The 24568-nt window shown below is 40.2% G+C and overlaps 1 protein-coding gene across 1 annotated transcript in view; it reads right to left on the bottom strand.

Annotated features, from left to right (window-relative positions):
* Nucleotides 1-1976: 1976 nt before the first annotated feature.
* The window catches only part of pcdh10a (protocadherin 10a), a 58125-nt gene continuing 35533 nt past the window's right edge, over nucleotides 1977-24568 (bottom strand). Inside the window, 1 exon segment of the mRNA XM_052010376.1 lies at nucleotides 1977-3573. Within this exon segment, the coding sequence (XP_051866336.1) occupies nucleotides 3554-3573 (20 nt within the window). The 3' untranslated portion in view covers nucleotides 1977-3553.

Raw genomic sequence — 24568 nt, 5'->3', positions numbered from 1 at the left:
TGGAGAAAGTTGTGGAAATTGAATTTCATTTGATGTATCTTTTTCTTAATATTCCTCAAAAGTTTGTATTGGATTGGCCAACTTTGGGTGAACTAAACTGGAAGGACTACTCAACCTAATGGAAATCCTAGCCTTTTATATTTAACTGACCAATATTAATCCCTCAAATAGACAAGGTTTATTTAAAAGCAAAATACTGCAAATGCTGTAAATCTGACACAAGTAATGTTGAAAGTTTTCAGCAGGTGAGGAAGCATCGATGGAGGTAGAAACGTTTTAGGTTCAAGTTCAAGTTCACATTCAGGATCTTTCATGAGAACAAGAAAAAAAAGTGAAATAAGACTATTTTAAAACTGCAGGGAAAGTAAGGATAAGGGTGGTCTGCAATAGGTTGAAAGTCCAGCAGAGATTGAATGAGACAAATGGAGGTGGTGGGCCAATGACTAACAAAAGTTATGATTGAGGGTAGTATAAGTAGGGGGTGAATGATATCTGAGATTACCTGAGGAAGAAATTAAATAAATCATTTGAAATTGTTAAATTGTTAAGTTCTGATGGCTCTAATGTGCCTGGGTGGAAAATGAACTGCTGTTCCTCAAACCTTCTTTGGAACAGTGCAAGAGACCACAGACGGAGAGGTCAGAGTGGAGGCGAGATGGAGAATTAAAATGATATTGAACTGGAGGCCACACTTGCAGAATGAACTGAGGTGTTCTGCAACCATTACCCAATCTGCATTGGTTTCCTCAAAGTACAGATTACTATCTTATGGAAACCAAATGGAATACAGTAAACAGGCAGAAGTACTGAATGGAAAGAGGGTTTGGATGTTTGGACAGCAGTAGTAAGGAGGTAATAGAACAGGCGTTGCATCTGATTTAACTTAATTTTGTGGTCCAACTTCAGAAACTGTCACAAAAAACAAAATTCCTTAACTGAAATAAATATCCTCCATATAGGGAAATCAGTTAACAGAAATTTAAGTGCAAATACTCAGTACACACACTGGTGTTAAGCTAAATTTATCAAAGAACAGAGAAAATGAGAAAGAAGTGGGGGGAAATAAACACTCCTAATAGTCATTTGCAATGTCAGATAACGTTTAACAGCTATCCTAACTATATGCAGTCCTTAACAAAGTTACTTCAACTTAATTCAATCCATACTCCAGGAAATCTAACATTTTACATCCCTCATTGTAATTATACTGATCAGGAAATTCTTAACAAAATATGAAACCTCTGATGCAATTATCCCCATTTTATAAGGTACTTAAAACTGCCACTCACACATTATCCAATCCACAAATTTAACACCTTGCAGTCCGTAACATCAAATACCAAACAAAGCTACAAAAACATCTTGTTGTTCTTACTATAGCCATTCCAACTCTTGCAGTCCTCAGTAATCACTCCAAGATCATGCAATCATCATAAAGACTGGAACATCATATATTCCTTAATGATCACTCCAATATCATATAATCTGAATAGAGTCAATCCCCAGCAAATTCGAGGAGCTAAATTCCTTGCTTTCTCTCAACTTTTTTCAGTAGTTCAGTGTCAGTTTTTTCCCCAGATGTGCTGCTCTCCTTTGTATATTCTGGAAGTGAGAGTGCAAATATCCATGACCAAAAATCTGTTGGTTCTTAATTGGAAGGTTTAAACTGCTGGCAAAATCATAGATTAGATTTTTCTTTCTTGTCATTTCCTGGAACATTAAGTTGCTTATAGTATGAACTATGGCCCACGGAGGAAGAATTGCATGTTTGCAGTTATCAACACTACTAAGGAGCAAAAGCACCAACAGTCTTTTGCATGCCACACTGCAATTAACAAAATTATTCCAGCATTAGACTGACATTATTACAGAGACAAAATAGGCATTCACTGAACTTTTAATGAATAGCACTTTAAATCCATGATTGTAAACAATTGCATCATTATTCTGTACTGCTTGTTGAATTAACCCAGATGATTGCCATGTTGCATTATATTTATTTCATGTTGTAAAGTTTTGCTGACTATTTAAGCACGTATAAACTACTACAGTGTGGATAGAATAATAATGTATTACAGTTTTTTATTGACAATAAACTGTTTCAACAATGTGAGAAAAATACAACATCCATTTGTTCATATTTTATTTTTTAAAAAAAGTCAATTTTTCCCCAATTTTCACCTCAACCTGTTTTCTTTTTTTTATTTTAAAAAAGTTAAATTTGGTAGCTTAAAATAGGGGTTGGAGTTTAAGTAGTTTATCTGACCAAAAATCAAAAAGCAGTGATCTTGTATAATATAAAAGAGCTGGCTAACAGTAGATACTCCATTCAAAGTCATGATTACACTTTTAGGGTACCAATGTAGTGATTAACCCTGGACTATGGACTGTGGGGCTCTGTTGAGTATTAGATATCCAAGGGAACATATCAGTTATGTTATGACTTTCAAATGCACTCCCACTTACTGTTGGCTTTATTCCAATCATACCAGGAATTACTCAAAACATCATTTACATAAGTAGATTTGATGGGATAACTTTATTCCTCAAAGTCTCCTCTTCGTCTGAATAAGAGTGAAAAAGACATCACGAGAGAGGGATCTTTAGATTACATGTACAAGATAAAGGAAAACAATCTTCTCTGCTTTCTACCAGCAAAATTGCTGGTCCCTCTTGGGATCCAGATCAATTACTCATGATGAAGAAATACCCAGCAAGTAACTCAAAATGGTTTGTCTGGTAGGAGGGAGCAAAAAAGCAGTTAAATATTTTAATTAACTGTTGACTTCAAGAGTTATCATAAATCAGTTTTTCAATTTCGCTTTGTGGGTGGTTTTAATCATTCTTAGGAATTAAAGAGGCTATAGATAAATAAACACTTGGAATTACTGATATTCCAGATTACTAAATCATCCCCTTATTAATACCACCACTTCCAGCAAGGAAAAAAAAGGAGTACATTTCATTTTATTTAGAAGTTTCAAAAGAGTACAGTAAACACATTTGCAAGTAACACTGTGTATAAACTACAGAATGTCGTTGAATTGAGGAGCTCTGATTACTGTAGATCTGTGGCTTTTCACTGGAAAGACCTAGTAGTGGGCGCAAAGAACACAGTCACAGTCTTGAAAAGTTGGCGCAATCTGGGAACACTCCATCACAAAAAAAATAGAAAAAACAGTCACATCTAAAACAGTGATATTGCATCTGTAATGCACATTTGTTTGATTCTGTACAATTGGCTTCTTTTGGTGCCGATCTGTGTGGTCGGAGATTAAAGAAAGAGCTGGGAGCTCAGTAAGAGTTATTGAGTGCTGTAAACAGGCACACACAGGTCATGGTAGTGACCAGACCAGTCATTTCCAAAAAGTCTCCAAATCGCATCAATCTCAGACCTGCTGAGAGCTTCGATTCCGTTATTAGCAAGATTGTCTCCAATATTATAGGAACCGATTATATTATGCACATCTTGATGGCCAGGATGACGGACTGGAAGGTTGATTTTTTTTAAGTCGTTGGCTTGTGCAAAATCATGCTGCAACAACAGAAGGAATTAGCAAATTCTCTTCCGTGCTGTGGAAAGAAACAGACAGAAGCAAGAAGTTAGCCTTGGTGCTGACAATTGCCGATATATCATTTCTGTAGCTGCCAGAATGAATGCCACTCTTTATTAGTAACATGTAAGTTCATATAATATTTCTATGTCATATCACTTTCTCTCCACTTCCTCCAGAAATCCTCAGGATCAAACCTGCTTTGTCAACCACCCCACTTCAACCCTCATCTAATCTCACCTGCATTAGAACTCTGTAGTCTGTGTCCTCTCCTGCCAAACATTCCATATATCTTTCACTGCTGCTTATTGCCAAAGTGAAAAGACTAAGGTGAGTCAATCAAGCAAAAATCTTTATTTTCCAATTTCTCAATGATCTCCTGCATCTTATCCAGTCATGTTGCAGCTGAACCTGTGCTCCAGTTTTACTAAGTAGCTGCCAATCGCCCACTGCACCCTTTCTATTTTTAGAGGCCCACATCTCAGCCACCTTACTGTGATTATGCCTAACATTGAAAGGTTCCAAAAACTTACACTTAGTTAAGCACTTACAAGATGATCTACATCAATACACCCTTTTTTAATTATTGTTGTTTCATCATATCTCCTAAAAATACTTCCTAAAATTTCTTCAGGTAAAAAGAACTCCAAGCTGTGCCTTGCCCACAGCTTGCAATTCTCCTGAATTTAGGCAATATGTGTTACATTGTCCTATAAGTGTCCTTTCCTGCAGGAAAGCACCTCTGAAGAAATCTTATCCCAGATTAGTAAATTTGGATCTTGTCAGAAATGGAATGTGGGAATCATTGTTGACGTGATACATGTGTTTCTGTGTCAGCAGGTTACTTTGTTGTCCTTTCACTATCTAACAGTATCAATAAAGCACAAAGAAGATGTGTGGAATTGGTTGGCAGGTTTCTAAACAAGGGACATTCTGTGATTGCCTGATGAATCCCTGCACAGAATTTACCCCACCCTTCCCCCCACACACACAGACAGTGAAATTAGGTAGAATTGAACTGGAAAGCATTTTGTTGGATTCTTTCAGTCGGATTATAATATGTGACTCAGAAACGTCACAAATAATTTAAGCATATTAGGATTCCATTTTGAACAATGCTAGGGAAAGAAAATCCTCTTTAAAGTACATAATAAAGTATCACATATCATGCTATTTTGATCGCATTGCACTTAGGTTTGCTTTAGAGCAGTAACAGGAAAAAACAGACATATAACATGCTGGCCTAACTACAAAATTGCCACGCACATAAATAGATGGAGAGTCAGAACATGATTAATATTTGTGGAATATTTTATTAATTGATGAATTTATGCATGCCAAACACCAGCAAATAGACACACACATTTGTAGTAAATGCCAAGGAAGCAAGTCACAATGGAATCCAATGCACTAAACCATTTTCATTCTCTTATACAGAGCTGGCATGTGACAAACTATTTCCATTTATTCTCATTTAAAAGAATTTCAATGTCCAAATCATTACCTATTCAATCCTATTTTATCGATTTCCAATGGGCCTCATCAAGTGAAATGATGTGGCTTGCCAATTTTTCTTTCTTTTCTTTATCTTTCCCTTCCACTTTTGAAGTTGAATAAATTTACCTGGATGGAAACTTGTTTTGCATTCTGACCAGCCTTCCACCCCACCCAGTATTTTCCATGTCTGACTGACCCATTGCACTTGGATGTAAACTCAGGAGTAATTTCCCTCTTGAATCCTTTTCGTAGGGAATCCTCCACTGCATCAACTGCTTTGTCATTATTTATGTCTGAGTTTAGATCTCACAAAAGAGGCTTTCATAGCCAGACCTAATCCTCCTTTGCACAACAGCTATTCATTTGTGCTTCCAAAAGTAATGAACTGGAAAAAGAACATAGAACAGTACAGCACAGTACTGTGCCAACCAATTTAAACCTTATCCCTATTCAATCCATCCCCCTCTCTATTTCACCTCCAACAACCCTCTCACTTTTCTTTCATCCATGTGCCTATCTATTAGTCTCTTGAATGACCCTATTGTATCGGCCCCTACCAACCCTCTGGCAGTGCATTCTAGGCACCCACTACTCTCTGTGTAAAAAACCTACCTCTAACATCTCCCCTGAACTTTCTTCCACACATCTTAAACATGGGACCTCTAGCATTGCTCATTACCACCCTGGGGATAAGATGTTGGCTGTCCACTCTGACTAAGCCTCTCATGATCTTATACACCTCTATCATGTCTCCTCTCATCCTCCATCACTTCAAAGAGAAAAGCCCAAGCTCACTCAACCTCTCCTCATAAGACATGTAAGACCTCTCCAACCCAGGTAGCATCCTTGTAAATCTCCTTTGCACCTTCTCCAAAGCTTCCACATCCTTCCGAAAATGTGGTGACCAGAAATGAACACAATAAGTGTGGTCGAACCAGAGTCTTATAGAGCTGCAACATCATCTCTCGGCTCTTGAACTCAATCCCCCGGCTAATGAAGGCCAGCACACCATACGGCTTCTTAACTGCCCTATCCACTTGTGAGGCAACTTTGAGGGATCTATGTACTTGGACCCCAAGATCTCTCTGTTCCTCTGCACTGCTAGGAATCTTGCCATTAACCATGTACTCAGCTATCAAGTTCATTCTTCCAAAGTGCATCACTTCACGCTTCTCCGGATTGAACTCCATCTGCCACTTCTCTTCCCAGCTCTGCGTCCTGTCTAAATCCTGTTGCAACTTACAACAACCTTCTTCATTATCTACTACACTACCAATCTTTGTGTCATCTGCAAACTTACCAACCCATCCTTACATTTCCTCATCCAAATCATTTATAAAAATCACAAAGAGCAGAGATCCCTGTGGAACACCACTAGTCACTGACCTCCAGGTCGAATACTCCCCTTCTACAACCACCCTCTGTCTTCTGTGGGCAAGCCAATTTTGAATCCATACAGTCAATTTTCCATGGATCCCATACCTCATGACTTTCTGAATGAGCCTTCCATGGGGAACCTTGTCAAACACCTTGCTAAAATCCATACATACCACATCCACCACACTATCTTCATCAATTTGTCTTGTCACTTCCTCAATAAAACTCTATTAAGCTCATGAGGCATGACCTGCTCTTCACAAAGACATGTTAACTATCTCTAATAAGACTATGCTTTTCCAAATGCTCATAAATTCTGTCCCTACTCTCCAATAGTTTGCCCACCACTGATATAAGAGTCACTTGTCTATAATACTCGGGATTATCCCTTTTAACTTTCTTGAACAATGGAACAATGTTTGCTATCCTACAATCCTCTTGTACCGATCCTGTGGGCAGGGAGGACTCAAAGGTCATCGCTAACACCCCAGCAATTTCTTCCCTTGCTTCCCATAGTAACCTGAAGTATATCCTGTCCGACCCCAGGGACTTAGCTATCCTAATGCTTTTTAGTAGCTCCAACACTGCTTCTTTCTTAATCTTGACATGCTCCAACACATTTGCTTATTCTATGCTAACTTCACATTCATCCAAGTCCCTCTCACTGAAGCAAAATATTCATTTAGGATCTTCCCTACCTCCTTCGCCTCCAGACACATTTCTCCCCCCTTATACCCGAGTGGTCCTACCCTCACCCTAGTCATCCTCTTGTTCCTCACATATTGCCAAGGCCTTCTCATGTCCCCTTCTAGCTCTCCTAAGTCCCTACTTAAGCTCCTTCCTGGCTACCTTATAATTCTCAAGAGCCCTATCTGATTTTTGCTTCCTAAACCTTAAATATGCTTCCTTCTTCCTCTTGATGGAACCTTCTACCTCTCTTGGTAACCATGGTTCCTTCACCCTACCATCCTTTCCTTGTCTCAGTGGGACAAACCTATCTAGAACCCCATGCAAGTGGTCCCCAAACAACCCCCACATTTCTGTGGTGCATTCACTAGAGAACATCTGTTCCCAGTTTATGCTCCCAAGTTCTTGCACAATACCATCATAATTTTCCCTCCCTCACTTAAATACTTTCCCATAATGTCTGCTCCTATCTTGGTCCACGGCTATGCTAAAGGTCAGGGAGTTGCAGTCACTATCCCCAAAATGCTCACCCACTGAGAGGTCTTTAACCTGACCAGGTTCATTGACTAATGCCAGATCCAGCATGGTTGGCCTGTCTACATACTGTGTCAGGAATCCTTCTTGTACACATCTAACAAATTCTGCCCCATCCAAACCTTTTGCACGAAGGAGGCGTCAATCAATATTAAGGAAGTTGAAGTCACCCATGACAACAACCCTGTTATTTTTGCACCTTTCCAAAATCTGCCTGCTTATCTGCTCCTCAGTATCCCGATGGCTACTTGGGGGCCGACAGAGTACTCCCAATCGAGTGATCGCTCCCTTCCTGTTTCTGACTTCCACCCATGCTGACTCAATAGATGATCCTTCTAAGATGTCCTCCCTTCCTACAGCTGTGATATTATCTCCTATTAGCAATGCCACCACCCCACCCCTTCCCTATCCTTTTTGAAACATTTAAACCCCGGAACCTCAAGCAGCCACTCCTGCCCTTGTGACAGCCAAGTCTCTGTAAAGACCACATCATAATTCCATGTACTGATCCATGCTCCAAGTTCATCACCCTTATTCTTAAGGCTTCTCGCATTAAGGTTAACACATTTCAACCCATCTAACTGATTGCATTTATGCTCATCCCCTACCTACCCTTCCTCACCTTTTCTCTACACTAAATTATTAGAAGTAGGACTCGCTGGTTAAATTTCAGCTCTCAACCTGTGCTGTTAAATGTACCATCCCTGAGCTGAGATCAGCTACCTCTCCAAATAGTCAAGATCAAAATTGAAACAATTAACAAAGTAATGCTCTTTTCATGAATTCAAACCAGATTAGCAATGATTCTGTCTTAAGTCATCAGTATATGCTATAGGAATGGAGGCTGTTGTTGTTGTTATTAATATTATAGGAAAAGATAGGACAGCAGAGGTAGCGATGAAAGGAAGAAAATAGAAAATGAAGATGTCATCAATTTTTAGTAAGGAATGGTTTGAGATAGGAAGAATAAATTGGAAAATAAAACAAAAGGAAAGAAACTGAGTATAATTGAATGCAACACCAGAAAACTAAATGAAATTAATTGATTATCCTTTTTATACCCTCCGCACAATTCACTTCCCATTTTCTTACTTGTTACAACACAGAAGGAGGCCGTTCAGCCAATCAGGTTTATGCCGGATCCCAACAGAGTAACTCCCTCAGTCCCATTTCCTCGTCCTTATTTCCCTGAGCCTCTCCAACTTTTTCTCTCTCGCATGCCCATCAACTCCCATTTGATTCTATTGCCACTTACCTACATTGAGGGGTAATTTACAGTGACCAGTCAACCTACTGCTGAGATCAAAGTAAGTAAAATCAGAGGACAAAATGCATGGGCTGCTAATTAAATCTCTGCTAGGTATTTGGATTAAAATTATTGACAGAATGAAGAGATTGCAGATAATAATTATGGTACTAGACCAGCAGCCTCAGTTCTGATCCTACTGTGTTGAGCTGTGCATCTATTGATGACTGCTTCAGTCGTAGGCCCATCTTTGCAAAATTCAGCATTGATTGTGGTTCAAGACTTCCCTTTGCACACTGCTGAGCATACAAAAGGAAATTATGTGGTTGGGTCCAGGCACTTTGAGTGCAGATAGAAAGGCAGCGATCAAGGTCTGGTTGAAGCCAGGAGAGAGATCTAACCAGAGACCACAACCTTGATGAGGTGGTTGGAGGGGATTGTGTTTGAAGATCAGAGCCGGGGCATTGTGGCTGGAGATCATAAGTGAGGTGAATGGACCAGTAGATGGAGATCAGAGCCTTGAGGAGAGGAGGGAGTAGCTGGATACTTGGGGGTGGGCCAGCTGGAAGTTTGATTAAATGGTAGGGTTTCATCACGTGGTTTTGGCATTATTCTGGGATCACTCAACAAATTTGTCCTGAAGACAATGTGACCTAATTGCCCAGGCAATGCTCCAAGATGCATGAAGAAATGATTTCAGGCCTACAAAGGTGAATTATGATCAGAAATACCAAGTCGAATTTCCAGACAGTTACAATTCAACCCAGAGGTTACAGGTTACCTGAAAGCACGTACCACCAGGCTCAAGGAAAATTTTTATCCTGCTGTAATAAGACTATTGAATGATCCCCTTGTACATTAAGATGGACTTTTGACCTCACCATCTACCTCGTCATGGCTTTGCTCCTTATTGTCTGTCTGCACTGCACTTTTTCTGTAACACTATATTCTCATTCTGTTATTGCTTTTCCCTTGTACTATCGTGATATCGTCATCGTGGCTGTCCCTCGAGGTCAAGGATGATGGTCTTCATTCCGTTGATCTATTTATGGGCTGTCAAGTGGCTTATGAGTCCAATCTTGCCTCTGAGAGTTCTTCCGCATTCAGCACAGGTAGTTCCAGATGGCAGATCGGGCTTTGGTTCTTGCTGCCTCTCTTTCCATTTTCTTCTTTTTTCCTCTAATTCTGCACATCTGTTGGCTTCGAAGGTCGCTGTTCCTTCTCGGATGATGGTTTGCCAGAGTTTCCTGTCCTTGGCATTGGTTTCCCAATTGTTGATGTCGATGTTACATTTCTTCATGTTGGCTTTTAAGACGTCTTTAAATCTCTTCTGTTGTCCGCCTCTTTTACGTTTGCCTACTTTAAGCTGGGAGTAGAAGATTTATTTCGGCAGACGTTTGTCTTTCATCCGAACGACACGACTGCTCCATGTTAGTTGGTTCAATGCTTGTTGTTTTTGCTTCATTTAGCATGCTGATGTTGGTTCTTCTATCTTCCCAGCTGATATTTAAGATATTTCGAAGACAGCGTTGATGGAACTTTTCAAGTGCCTTCAGATGTCCAAATTTCTGATGCATACAGGAGTGTTGGGATCACCACTGCTTTGTACACTAACATTTTAGTGTCTGTTCAGATGTCACAATCATGATAGACACTGATGTGATGAAATGATCTGTATGGATGGCATGCAAAATGAAGTTTGTCACTGTACCTCGGTTCATGTGACACTAATATACCAATTTACCATTTTATCACTTCAGAAATAAGCAACTTCCAGAAAGTTAGCACTGAATTTCTTAGTTCTGCTATCATGAAATGAGTTTGTTACTGTTTGTGAGAGTCTGCTGTGTACACATTGGGTGTTATTTCCTGGATTAGAACTATAGCCTGGATGCAGCTGCAGTGTTTTTGTCGCATTTAACACTGTGCTGCAAATACAGCTGAGTAACTCAGGTTGTGTTTCACTCTTGAACTGAGCATAGGAAATTTCAATGTTGTCATTTTGAAAGCAACATTGAAACATTGCAAGGAACTTGAATCATGTTATTCTGGGAGCAATCATTAATTTTACAGTCAGTGATCACTCGTGGAACAACTATGGTTTAATAAAGCTACATGGAAGGGGACTGCCATACAAATCTGCCTGTGGTTCTTTGTATCCGGGTTTGGTCTCAACTCCCAGTCACCTGCTTAACTCAATCATGTAACACTGACCCTCGATCAACCCAGACATCTGATCACCTCTTCCAACTCCATTCATGAAATGTTGACTTACAATCATCACCCACCCTCCAAAACTCACAATCATGAAACTTCTGATAATTGATCAACCGCCGATCAGCCCTGGACTCCCAATCACCATCACTCCACAACTTGTGATTATACTCTCGAACCCTGATCACAACACTGACCCTGAAGCTAAGGTCCGACCCACACCTCATTCCCCAAGGCTCCGATCCCAGTACTGTACCATAATCAATTATCTTCTCTCTGGCCCACAAGCCCTGGCCTTCAAGGCCCAACCATTCAGACCAAGTGCCTGCTGTCCCCCACTCTAAGTAGTTTGCATTCACCATAAAACTCACATTTCACCTGTGTTGAGCCTCTCCTGGGTCTTTTGATCAGAGTAATAGAGTCACACAGCATAAAAACAGGCCCTTCAGCCCACCATCTAGACTAATCCCATTTACCCGCATTTGGTATGTAGCCCTATATGCCTTAGCAATTCAAGTACTTGTCTTGATGCTTATTAAATGTTGTGAGAGTACCTGACTCCACCATCTCCTCAGGCAGTGTATTCCAGATTTTAACCACTCTGTGAAAAATTCCTCCTCAGATGCCCTCTGAATGTCCTATCTCTCACCTTATATCAATGGCTTCCTGTTCTAGATACCCCCACAATGGGAAGAATAGATTCTTATCATCTACTCTATCTGTCCCCCTTATAGGTTTGTATACCTTGATTTCTTCCGCTCCAGGAAAAACAAATCCAGCCTATCCAATCTCTCTTCATCACTGAAATGCTCCAATCCAGTCAACATCCTCATGAATCTTCTCTGCATCCAATATCCACTGCCACTTTTTCCTCCCTAGCCACTGCTGTCATCACTAACCCTAATACTGATGCTCCTAGGCCCCAAATGGTCCTGAGAGCACTGGCATTCTCCAACAGTTATCGAAAATGGCACATTTCCAACTTTAAAAAGGTGCAACGTCCATTGGGTCACACTGAAGTTGATGCCTTCAGTACTACCCAATATTATTGTCATATTATTCACTCTGCAGTCCTTAGATCTGCATTTCATTAGCTACATTCACATTGTGCCATGGAACATTTAAAAGAAACATAAAAAATGCCATATTATTCCAAATTTTTGTCTTCTAAGAGGTCTTCATGCTTTTCAGGAGATAAATTAGAGGAGGTGAAATTTCTATTCTGTTAGGAATACATACAAAGTGATGAAAGCTTTCTCGATGGTTACATCATTGCATGGCTTCTGTCACACCAGTGGAAAAAGGTTTGCCTTATTTTTTTCTGCAGGTGATGCCTCTTTTAAGTGTGTGAGATGGAGTACCAACGTAGTTTGAGATCAATCACTCAGGATGGAATCAATCTATTTTTTGTTGCTGAGTGCACCAACTTAATTTAGTTTGGCAGTGGGAGATAGTAATGGGAAAATAGATGCCGGGCACTGGTGAAGAGAATGGAAAGAGCAAGTACTGATAAAGAGAGAGATGGCAGATAAGAAACAGGAAAAAGGTAAAGCAAAATTGTATAACACCAGAGGGGGAAACAATGTACAAAATTGTGCAACTTTCAGACAGAATTGTTTGCATAAGACCACAAAGATTGGTTTCAATGCAGACGATCAAATTAGTGGGAGATAGAGGAAAACATGGACTGACCCATTAGCGTAAGAGATCTCATTCATCTGTATGTTCTTATACCATTCAGGGTTAATTTGTGATCTACAAGTCTGGCCACATATACCGCACTGGTGGTTTGTTTGTGTGTTGATAGTACAAACTTTGTGCTTTGTATTTGTGAGTCCCACTATAAAATATGGAAAATAAGCAGGAAAGACTGTTCAGCTCAATCCACTTGTGCCTCTACTAGCCATATGGTGCTGGGCCTGTTTTCTAATTCTGTTTCCCTAAATTTCCTGTTATTCCTTTATAATTTTCCTTTTCAAGTACTTAAACCAACTCTCCTTTAAATAATGTCTCCATAACCATTGACCTCACAACTTTGAATTAATCTTCTCTTGGCCTTCTGCAATGATGCATCAGAAGGTATTGCTTAATGTTTATATTCTCTGCTGCATTAAGTTTCTTACACAGCTCTAAAGGTCCCATCTGATGTCTTTTATTTTGGAAATTAGACCAGCCAATCTAAGTTTTTTCATAGCTCATCTATCTAACACCAACAATATGCCTTACATTTCTTCCGTACAGTGGCCTTAGCATCTAGCTGGTCCTATTAAGTCACACAAACAAGAACTATTTTATACTGAATGTTGGATGTGACCAGTGAGGTGCACGAACCAGCAGGAATTTTGTTGATTTGATCATATGCACCTCTATTCTGCTCTCCTTGCTGATACTTGCCTCATGCAGTTGCAACACTGAGGGCAACAAATCCAAAGCTTCTTTCTGGTTAACCTGCAGTCCATTTTCCCAATATGCATTATTTGTTTGTACTGGTTTCTTTGCTACTGATTAGCGTGGCTTCTAATTTTAGAATAATGTACTGTCAGCACAGAAACTTGGTTGTTGATAGTGCGCACAGGGAATTCAGGCATACATTGCACCTGATTTTCCAACTATTAAACAGCTGAACATCTAACAATTGGAAATTTCAAAGCACCACCTGCTAAGTTCAAATTTCCAACAAAGTTTGTCATTGGGTTAAGCTCCTTGTTGCAAAACTGGACTTAAAAAAGACAGGAGGAATAATTTTACAATAATTTTCTTGACTTGTTTCTTCTGAGCACACAGTTCCTCTTTGTTAAATGTCACCTGCAAATGTAATTACCTTGCATTGTTAAGGATAATCCAGGTTATGTATGTGTAATGAGAACACAAGGAATTCCTGCATGGACTCTTCAACCATCCAACTCAAGTCTCCCTCAAGTTAGCCAAATCTCAATTACAATTATCCTAAGTTTTCCTCCCTTATCCTGCTAATAATCTACATCCATGCCATAACCTAGGCAGACATTGAACCTAACTGGAAAAGCAGTAACTTATGTAGCACTTCAGCTAAAGTGATGTGGAAACCAGTGTGCACAATCAATTTACCCATCAGTGTAAGTATGTTGTTACCTCCTCAAACTATCTGGAAGGTTAGTTATAGGCTTCTACCTCTCGGGCAACATAATTGTCTAGCATTTATTAGGTTATTTTAAATGAGTTCACTTCTATTTGTTACGCAAGAGATTCTGCAGATGTTGGAATCTGGAGCCATCTCTAACACCTCTCTCCCCTTTCTTGAACTCTCTACCTCCATCTCCAGAGACAGATTAGCCACAGAAATCTCTTACAAACCCACTGACTCCTACAGTTACCTCAACTACACCTCTTCCCACCCTGTCACTTGCAAGGATGCTATCCCCTTCTCTCAGTTCCTCTGCCGCATCTGTTCCCATGATGAGGCTTTCCATTCCAGGACATCAGAGATGTCCTCTTTTTTCAGTAAACGGGGTTTCCCTTCCACCACCATCAATGCAGCTCTCACCCACATCTCCTCCATTTCTTGTACGTCTGTCCTCACCCCCCAACATAAGAGGGACAGGGGTCCCTTTGTCCTCACCCACCACCCCACAAGCCTCAGCCTCCAACACATCATTCTCTGCAACTTCCGCCATCTCCAATGGAATCCCACCACCAGGCACATCTCCTCCTCCCCCCCCCCCGTGCTTTCCGCTGGGACCGCTCTCTCCCTTATCCACTCATCCCTCCCCATCAATGACCCTCCCAGCACTTATCCCTGCAACTGTGCAAAATGCTACACCTGTCTCTACACCTCCTCCCTCACCACCATTCAGGGCCTTAGACAGTCCTTCCAGGTGAGGCACCACTTCACTTTTGAATCTGAGGCTGTCATTCATTGCATCCGATGCTCCTGGCGCAGCCTCCCCTACATTGGTAAGACCCAATGCAGATTGGATGACCGTTTCGCTGAGCACTTTCGCTCTGTCCGCCACAAAAGCCAGGATCTCCCAGAGGCCATCCATTTCAATTTCACTTCCCACTCCCATACCAACACGTCTATCCATGGCCTCTTCTACTGCCACAATGAGACCCGGGACAGGTTGGAGGAGCAACACCTCATATTCCGCCTTGGTAGTCTCCAACCTGGCAGCCTCAACATCGATTCTCCAACTTCCGGTAACCCCTCCCCTCTTCCCTCCCCCCTTTGTTTTCCCTCATTCCTATGGCCCCTTACCCCTTCTGTTTCCCCTCCCCCACCATCATGACCTGCCCATCTATTCCCCACCTCCTTCCCTTTATTCCATGGTCCACTGCCTTCTCCTACCGGATTCCTCCTTCTTCACCCCTTTGCCTCTTCTACCTATCAACTCTCAGCTTCTTACATCACTCCCTTTCATCCCCACTCCCCCACCCACCTCCCTTCCCCCTCTCACCTGGACTCACCTATCACCTGCCAGCTTGTGTTCCTCCCTCTCCCCCAACCTTCTTATTCTGGCTTCTGCCCTCTTCCTCTCCAGTCCTGATGAAGGGTCTTGATCTGAAACATCGACTATTTATTTCCCTTCATAGATGCTGCCTGACTTGCTAAATTCCTCCAGCATTTTGTGTGTGTCACTTCTATTGGTGCCTAATTATTTACTTCATTTGCTTTTTTATTATAGAGACCGGGGTAGAGGATATGCAATTGACCTGCATGAATTTTCCTTCTTCAGAAATATGGGAACTACAGGTCTTCTCCCAGTGTGTTAAATGTTCCCTGGCAGTCCATGTGCTAATTATCACACGTGGTAAGTCATAGGTCCTCTCAAGGGTTTCACTAAGAAATATATTGTCTACTCCACTGAACCACAGGTATTTGAACACTTTGGAGACTAACTTTTATTGATAATAAAAAATGTGTAACATTTTGCTCAGGGATTTTTAAACAGCCTTCCAATTTTTTTTTATTTTCATTGTGTAAATAAATATAATTCCCTTCGAATCTATCTGGAAACTCTACTTCAGGACCATCCAAGCCCTGAAGCCCATGTGGGACATAGCATGTGTTTAATGCGAGCTGTGATATTATTATTGTCATTCCTTTTAAACAGAACTCCATCATTTCTCTCATATTTCCTTATGATATATGAAGAGGCTACTCAGCTCTTTCTCAATGTTGGCTCTCAGAACATCCCCATCAATCCCATTCCCCCTTTATTTTCCGGTGACCCATTCTCTCCCACAAACCCATCAACTCCCCCCTTTCTCCTGCCGTCCACTTACACTAGGGGTAATTTTGAGTGGCCAATTAAACCAACCAATCAGCACACCTGTGGGATGTGGGGGGAAACCAGAGCAACCAGGGGAAACCCACATATTCACGGGCACAATGCGCAAACTCCATATGGACAACACGGAAAGTCAGGATTGCATTGCGTCACTGGAGCTGTGAGAAAATGTAAAAGAGCTATTGTATGGCACTTAAGACTTTATTAAAATGTTTTGTTACTTATACACTCTGACAAATAAGTTCAAACACTTCCAGAAATGTCATTTATTATGCTTATTATATTTTATTTATTTTTATAAACTGTGCCTTTAGCCTTGAGCTTACTTTCTCCCTTTCTCTTTGTCCTCCTGTTATTATGACATCGAAAGAGCATGAGTTTTTCTGCTCCACTTTTTATTTCTTGCTAAGCTTACTAATTTTAAATTTGCTTCAGCATAGCCTTGTGCTTGGCCCAACAGCTAACTAGTTCTGCTATTTACAAGCTTTCTCAATTTTCAAAAAGGTACATCGACTTCATTTTAAAGTTTCACACACAAACTTGAAGAAAAACAGCGGACTAATTTCTACCAGTACTGAATCCCAAGAGCGTACCTCATCTTTCAACCTGCCTTCCTACCATAGACACTGGGAAAGTTCCAAAACAGAACTATTCCAGGCATTTTGTCAAACAGAGAGGGACCCAGGTGCTGTAGTGTGCTAGCACACTTAACTGTCTTTTCAGTTCAGGAATCATGGCCAGAATCCAGTTTAGACTGATAATGGACAGCATTTTATGGAGTGCTATCGATGTTCATTTAAAGAATTCATTGGCCATATGCAGCAGATAGTTTGGACTTAGAAAAGTAATGAATCATGCTTCTAAATTCTAGTGGACAATGGCTAGCAGCCAGTTATAATTTATGTGGATTTTCAAAAAGTAATAACGAAAATGTTCTTTAGGCTAGGCTTTTAAAGTGACTGAAGGAAGCTAGCTGGCTTGAACCTTATTATGTGTCTAAGTTTACATTAAACTTACAGTACAGATGATCCACCCAAAATGTCACATTGATTATTTTTCTTCCCACATGTTTGCACTGCTTCCTATTCTTATTCTTCTTAGGCTTTCTTGGGATGGAAGTTGATTTGTTTCGCTCTAGTTCTGAGGTGGCTGATGAAGCCAATGTTGGACTTCACACATGAGGCAGAAGTTGCTTGTTAAGATAGGTAGACATGTAATACGGGAGATGATGTGCTTCCTTGTCATGATGGAGCTTCAAAAAAAGTGTCTGATTTGGAATTCAAAAGTTGGTAATGTGAAGAACATGGGCTGCCATCAAAGCTGACCGAGTGTAATTGGGCCCCAGTTCTGGGATGACCTGGAAGAGGGTGCTGACACTGGCTCCCTTATCCTGTCAGTAGACTTGGAAGATTTTATAGAGACAGCTTTGATGGTAATACTCCTGTGCTTTGGGGTGTTTATTTGTAGGTACCCATGTCTCAGCAACATAGAGGAGTGCAGGGATCACTGCGGCCTGGTAGTCCATGAGATTTTTGCAGGGTTGCAGTTTTGATTTTATTTGAATTGCCTGTTTCAGTGCAGCAATGTTAATATAATTCTGTACAGAAAAGGTCAAGCCACATAGCTTGTAAGCCCTTACTTCAGTCGTTTTAAAAAAATTAGCCTAGATAGCATTATTATTGCTTTTGAAAAATTCTCATTAATTATATTTGGCAAGTACACTTGGAACATGGTGGGAAGTAAGCTGGCTTGAATTCTTGACTACAACGCCGTCATCTGGGAAGAACAGAACATGCCAGGGCATCTCAAGAACACCATAATCATGACCATCTTCAAGAACGGAGATGTCTGATTGTGTTTATTACTGAGGAGCCTTGCTGATGTCTGACAAAGGGAAATTCACTGTAAGAATCCCATTCAACCAACTCCCACTGATGACCAAAGAACTTTTCCTAGAATTTGTGGACAAATTCAAATTGTGAACAGGAAACAGTACCAACCACACTACATTACCTTTTTTTGACCTCAAAGAAACTGCTGTCTTCAGCAATGTAGAATCCTTCTCAAATCTGCCTGTCCCCAAATTTCAATCTGCCTTTCTCACCATCTTGAGACTGCTCCATGATAAAATGCTCGGCATGGTTTGCATCAATGGATCGATCACTGACTCAATCCCAGCATAGTCCATCAAAGCTGTGTCATTGTGTTGAGACTTTTCTCAATGTACCAACCCTCTTCTCAATCTTCCACTCTGAGATATTTTATCTCATCTCCAATAAGCTCCCTGGTGGTGTGTGATTAGTCTATAGCATGAGCAGTAAAGTGTTCAACATTTATTACCTCCACTGTAGAACCCAGATCAGAAACTTACAGAAAGCAGACAATGCTGGTGTATCTGCACATTCAGAAGCTAAACTTTAAACATTCTTTGCTTCATTCACTGAAATGTACAAGAAAATAACCCTTTACATGAAACATCTGGAAAACAAAAGTTCTTTACCAACCCAGCAACCAACCCTCAAAATCCATGATCCATGAACAGATCCTTGGCAATGTAAGACTCATCCTAAATCTCAGTAGGTTCCTCTCAGTTGTATCAGACATCAATTATAAAATCCACCACAGTCTTCAGCTGACTCTGAAGATGACTGTTCAGAGTCCAAATTCCACACCAACCTTGTGGTCTACCACCCACCTTTGGGCCAGAGATTCTGGTGCACAAGGAAGGCTCTAGGCCTCAAGCACCTCAAAACATTTGTGAAGTATCAGCAGAAACATCTTAATCCAACTGACAAACCAGACAAACTGCTCAATGTCAGCATCATCTCCCAGGGCAACAAATAGCATTGAAGCTCCGATCACAATCAACCAGCTCCAATATGCAGTACACATTATCTGCATTCCTGATGCAATGTTCTTGAAGTGAGTGCACTGCTCTGAACTCCATCATGGCAGGAGGACAGAGAAAATCTCCGTAAGTTTCAAAACCTCCTTAGAAAATGTCACAGCCTCACTGAATCATAGGAATCCCTGGATGAAAATGCTCAAACTGGTCCAGAAGTTTCCAGGTAACTTCAAGTCTCAAAACAGGAGCACTTGCATGTCCCATTGCTTCAACCACTTCTTAAACTTTGTGAGCAGCACAATGGGGCTGATGGGATTGGTCTATCAGGTGCAGGCAAAGCCTCAATAGACCAAATAGCCTCTTCTAGTGCCATAACAATTCAATGATTCATAATCCTAAATCTAGTTGTACTTTTTGACATAACCTTTATTTCAAACGTTAACTTTGGTTGTATATTCTGGAGCCTCAAAACCCCATGTGAAAGGTTTCTCCTGCTTTCACTCTTCTGTCCATCTACTATCATTTTGGATCCCTGAGTTACCAGAATCAATCTTGCCCAGGAAATAGATTTCCACATTTGTGGGCACCATGTGATCTAATTTCTACAGAAAAACAGAGAACAAAATTTAAGGACTCACACCATGATTCACAACATGATCCACAAAAGACCCCAGACACATGCCATGGCATCAGAGCAATTGTTATTCGCATCAGAGCAATTTTTATTCATCTCAGAATAATCTGTGCAAGCCACAGGTCACCCCTGCAGAAATAGTTTTTCACAGTGCTCGTGAGGCCTGCTTCTGCACAACTTGGAGACGCCTCTGAGCTACCTGGGAACTCAATTTGTACACATCCCCTTTTATTTTTTTGCTTACCATGTCATCCACAGACCACCTACAGCCCTTGCCTCCACAGTACTGATCCCCACCCACATACCACATTCCGTGGATGCAGTTAAGGTGCTTTAAAGGTACATCTCCAATAACATTCTGAGACATGGACAAATCAAAAGGATCAGTTAAAAATGACAAGTTTCTTTCAGCAAAGATTAAATAAAAATGACAGCAAAGAAACTTGTAAAGTAACATTAGTAATGAAATAAATGGGTGGATAAGAATTACAATTTGTTGTAATTCACTGGAATATTCAATCAGTGTAATGTTGGTGCCAATTACGACTGGTTACATCTGGAAGATACTGAAGTGCAAGTAAAACTCATTTGACCATCTAGAACCAGGACCTATACTGTCTTGACAACATAACTTCAAAAGGACTCTGGTATATTGGAGAAGTAATGAATCCCAAAAGCATGTGAAGAAAGGCTCAGAGGTCAAATTGCTTCCATTGGAGAAAAGGACATTAAGGAAACAATGTTATGGAAAATAAAAGTCAAATGAATTTGGGTAGGTTACTTTGACTACAAACACGCTATGAGGGCATATGGGTGTGATGTTAACAGGCCTCAAAGGAGATGTGAGATTTGAAGATATTTATCAGAAATAGATATCCGGAACAGAAGCTTGTCAAAAACCCTTTAATACTGCACTCTATTAACCCTTTGAAAAAAAGATAGCCAGTACCTCGTTAACAATGGAATCAAACCCTATAGGGATATGTATGAAAACAGATAATTAAATGCTTTGTAGAACACAATTGTGCTGTGGCTGAGTCATCTATGAAAAGCAATTGCTCAGAGTAGAACAGTGCAAATTGTAAGAATGGATTAACATCTTGGTGTTTGATTTGATTTATCATTTAGAACTGGGAGAAATGTCAGACCTTGATTGCCTTCCTCAGGAGACTGAGTAGGTGTGCAAATTTCAATCAGAGCAAATCCTACTTGTTTTGTGGAGTGACAAGATTAGGTTGTGAATACATATTTCATGTTCCATATGTTCCTTATATGTTTCAGGAGACATTTTTACATTTTGAAATTGGTGATGTCAATTCAGCTACCTGTTGTTACGTTCCTCTACCAATTTCAATTTGCATTGTAAATCAAAACTACAGTCCCTATTTCTTTGATGTCAGCAACAGCAATAATTGCAATTCAAAGGAATATCAAGCTACAGAAGGACATATTGTGATTAATTCTGCCCATTATGCATGTTCACCCATTTGCTTTTCCCTCAGTCACACTTATTTTTGGGGGTCCCGTGGTTCAAAATGCCAGCATCTCACAACAGAGAACAGGCCTCAGAGTCCCTTCCCCCAGAGTACTGTGATAGCCTTTTGACAGCTTGCTGCTTGTGAAGGCTTTCCAATAGTTTTTACATGTCTCTGCTGTTCACAGATATTTAAAGAAGATTGAAATGGATCTAAATAATAAAAAGATTACCATTTAAAAATGAAATGGATAAGTATTAGAATTTGAAAAGGAAAAAAAAACAAATCACATATCTTTTCAGTCAAGTTCGGCGACTCCAATCTAGTGAATGAGGCCAGACTTTGCATGCTTGCAATGCCTGGTGTAAGGCCTAGGGGCTGGATGTTAAATTCATCTGACCCCTCAGCTCAAGACATTTGTGCCCCACCTCTTTACTCACCACTGATTTAGTGATGGAGCAGGAGACCAGGAATACCAACCTCTGACCTTCAGCTCATCCCTGCACTGCACAGGCACAAGGTCAGAAATGAAATGGGCATACAAAGAATGTTGCAACTGGTTCTCTTCAGAACTACTGGCAAAAAGTAAATAGTTTGAGCCCATTACTTAAGGAACAGTTTAAAAAGGAAACCAGGTGCCAGAGTAGGTTTGCACCACTGTTAATTAATGCTTGAGGCCAGATTTTAAACCAGGCTTTTGAAGTGAAGGTATAACTTAATGTTTGAAAGAATTCTCTAAGAAATAAATTGATTTGACTCAGTCTAGTTTCCAGAAGTCAATGCCCACAGCACAAAAATGCCCACAATTTGAAGCTGAAGGACAACCTTAATTTAAAAGGAAATGCAAACAAGTTTAAAAATTTGTAGCTCATTTTTTACCAAAAAGGAAGGGAGATAGAGCAGGAAACTACAGGCCAGTTAGCTTAACATTTGTCATAACAAAAATATCAAATGCTATTATCAAAGACTGTAGAGCAGGTCACTTTGAAATTTTCAAAGTAATCAGGCTTAGTCAACATGGTTTGGTGAAAAGAAAATCATATTTGACCAACTTTTTTGTGCTTCTTTGAAGGAAGATGCGGCAGATAAACAGGAACTGGTTGATGTTCTATACTTAGATTTTCAGAAGGCATTTGCTGTGGTGGCACAAAGAATATTGTGGAAAATAAAAGTTTATAGTGTAGGAAGTAACATATTGATAAAAGGTTGGCTGACAAACAGAAACAGTAGGCATAAATAGGTCTTCTAGTTGGCAAGATATAACGAGAGGTGTGCCACAGCAATTGATACTGGGACCTCAACTTTTTGCAATTTATGTAAATAACTTAGATGAAGGCATTGAAGATACGGTTACAAATTCACTGTGGACACATAGAAAGCTAGAAAAGTAAATCGTAACGATATGTATGGAGGCCACACAAGTCAATTAACTGAATGGACAAAAATCTGGCAAATGGACTATGGTGTGGGCAAATGTGAAATTGTCCATTTTGACGGGAAAAGTGAAAAAAAACAGCAATGGTGACAGACTGCAAAGCTCTGAGATGCAGAGGGATCTGAATGTCCCAGTGCATGATTCACAAATGGCTAGTATGCAGATGGTACAAGTAATTAGGAAAGCTAACAAAATGTTATTGTTTATTGTAAGGGGAATTGAATGCAAAAATAGGAATGTTATGCTTCAGTTATATTGGGCATTGGTGAGACCACATCTGGAGTACTGAGCATAGTATTGGTCTTCTTATTTACGGACGGACGTCAGTGTGTTGGAGTTCAGAGGAGGTTTACTGGACTAATATCTGGAATGGATGGGTTGTCTTCTGAGGAAAGGTTGGACAGAAATTTAGAAAAGTGAAATGAGACTTCATTGAAACACATAGGATCCTGAGGAGTCTTGACAGGATGGAGAGCATGGTTCCTTTTGTGGGAGAATCTAGAACTGGGGCTATTGTGTAAAACTAAGTAATCAACCATTAAAGATAAGAGATGAAACCCAGTTTCTTTTCTTTCAGAGGGTAGTGAGTCTTTGGAACTCCCTTCCTCACAGGGCAGTGGAGGGAGAGTCTTTGAAGATTTTTATGACAAAGGTAAATAGATTCATCCTGAACATGTTGGTAAAAGGTTGTCAGAGAAAGTGGGGGATGAAAATTTGAAATTACAATGAGATCAGTCATAGGTTTTATCAAAAGGTAGAATGAGATAGAGTGACCTACTCTTACTGCTAATTTGTATGCATGTTCTTATGTAGGCACCAGTGCACTTTGGAATTTTATTCTGATGTGAAATTTTGCCAAAGAGAGAGAGGAAATGATCGTATCAAAGACGGGATATAGGAAATAATCAGTATGGGACTGTTGAAACATATGTTTGTTCTTACCCATTATTACCGCTGATCTTTCATTTTCAAACAATCTTAGATAAGTTTAAACACTTATATATTAACATTGATGATACAACCAGTCATCAAACTTGCAAATGAATGCAGCATTCCTTCCAATTATTACCATTTCTCTGTAAGATCAGAGGTTGATTAAAGCATTGGAGGAAGGCAAATGTCATCAGCTCGGAGTTTGTTCTGCCATTCAGCTGGATTGCGGCTAATCAGTACTTCAACTCCATCTTACCTGCCTTTGTTATGTAATCATTTGAAATGTTTACTGAACAAAAATGTATCGAATTCAGACATGAAAATTTCAGTTAACCCAGCGTCCATAGCCTTTTACTGTTCCATATTCCAGATTTCTCCTGCACTTCGTATGAAAATGCAGTTCGTGACACTATTCCTTGATGGCCTGGTCTATTTTTAGATTAGGCTTGCTGACTTGGGATTCCCCAGGAGATAAAACAACATCTTTTTATCTACCCTCTGAAATCTTTTATCATTTTAAATACCTCAATTAGATCACCCTTGACCCTCTTAAACTCAAGAGAATAGGAAACAAGTTCACATACCGTGTCCTCAAATCCGATTATTTCCACTAAGTGTAGTTCGGGTATATCTGTATGGAACCTTTTCCAATGCCAATATACCCTTCATAAATTGTGATAGCTAAAAATAAATACAGTGCACTGAATGATAATTGACGAAAGGTCTATACCAATGAAGCAGTGCTTCATTCAATTTTGTATTCCAGTCACTGGAGACATGGCCACCATTAATTAGCTCTCTTTACAACTGAGCATTATATTTTAGTGATTGTTGTGCATGATACATGAATCCCTTTGGTTCTCCACAATG

Source organism: Pristis pectinata, chromosome 2 (genome assembly GCF_009764475.1).
Source record: "Pristis pectinata isolate sPriPec2 chromosome 2, sPriPec2.1.pri, whole genome shotgun sequence".
Classification (NCBI taxonomy): Eukaryota; Metazoa; Chordata; class Chondrichthyes; order Rhinopristiformes; family Pristidae; genus Pristis; species Pristis pectinata.
Note: the sequence above shows the minus strand (reverse complement) of the source record. Positions and strands in the feature narration are given on the sequence as shown.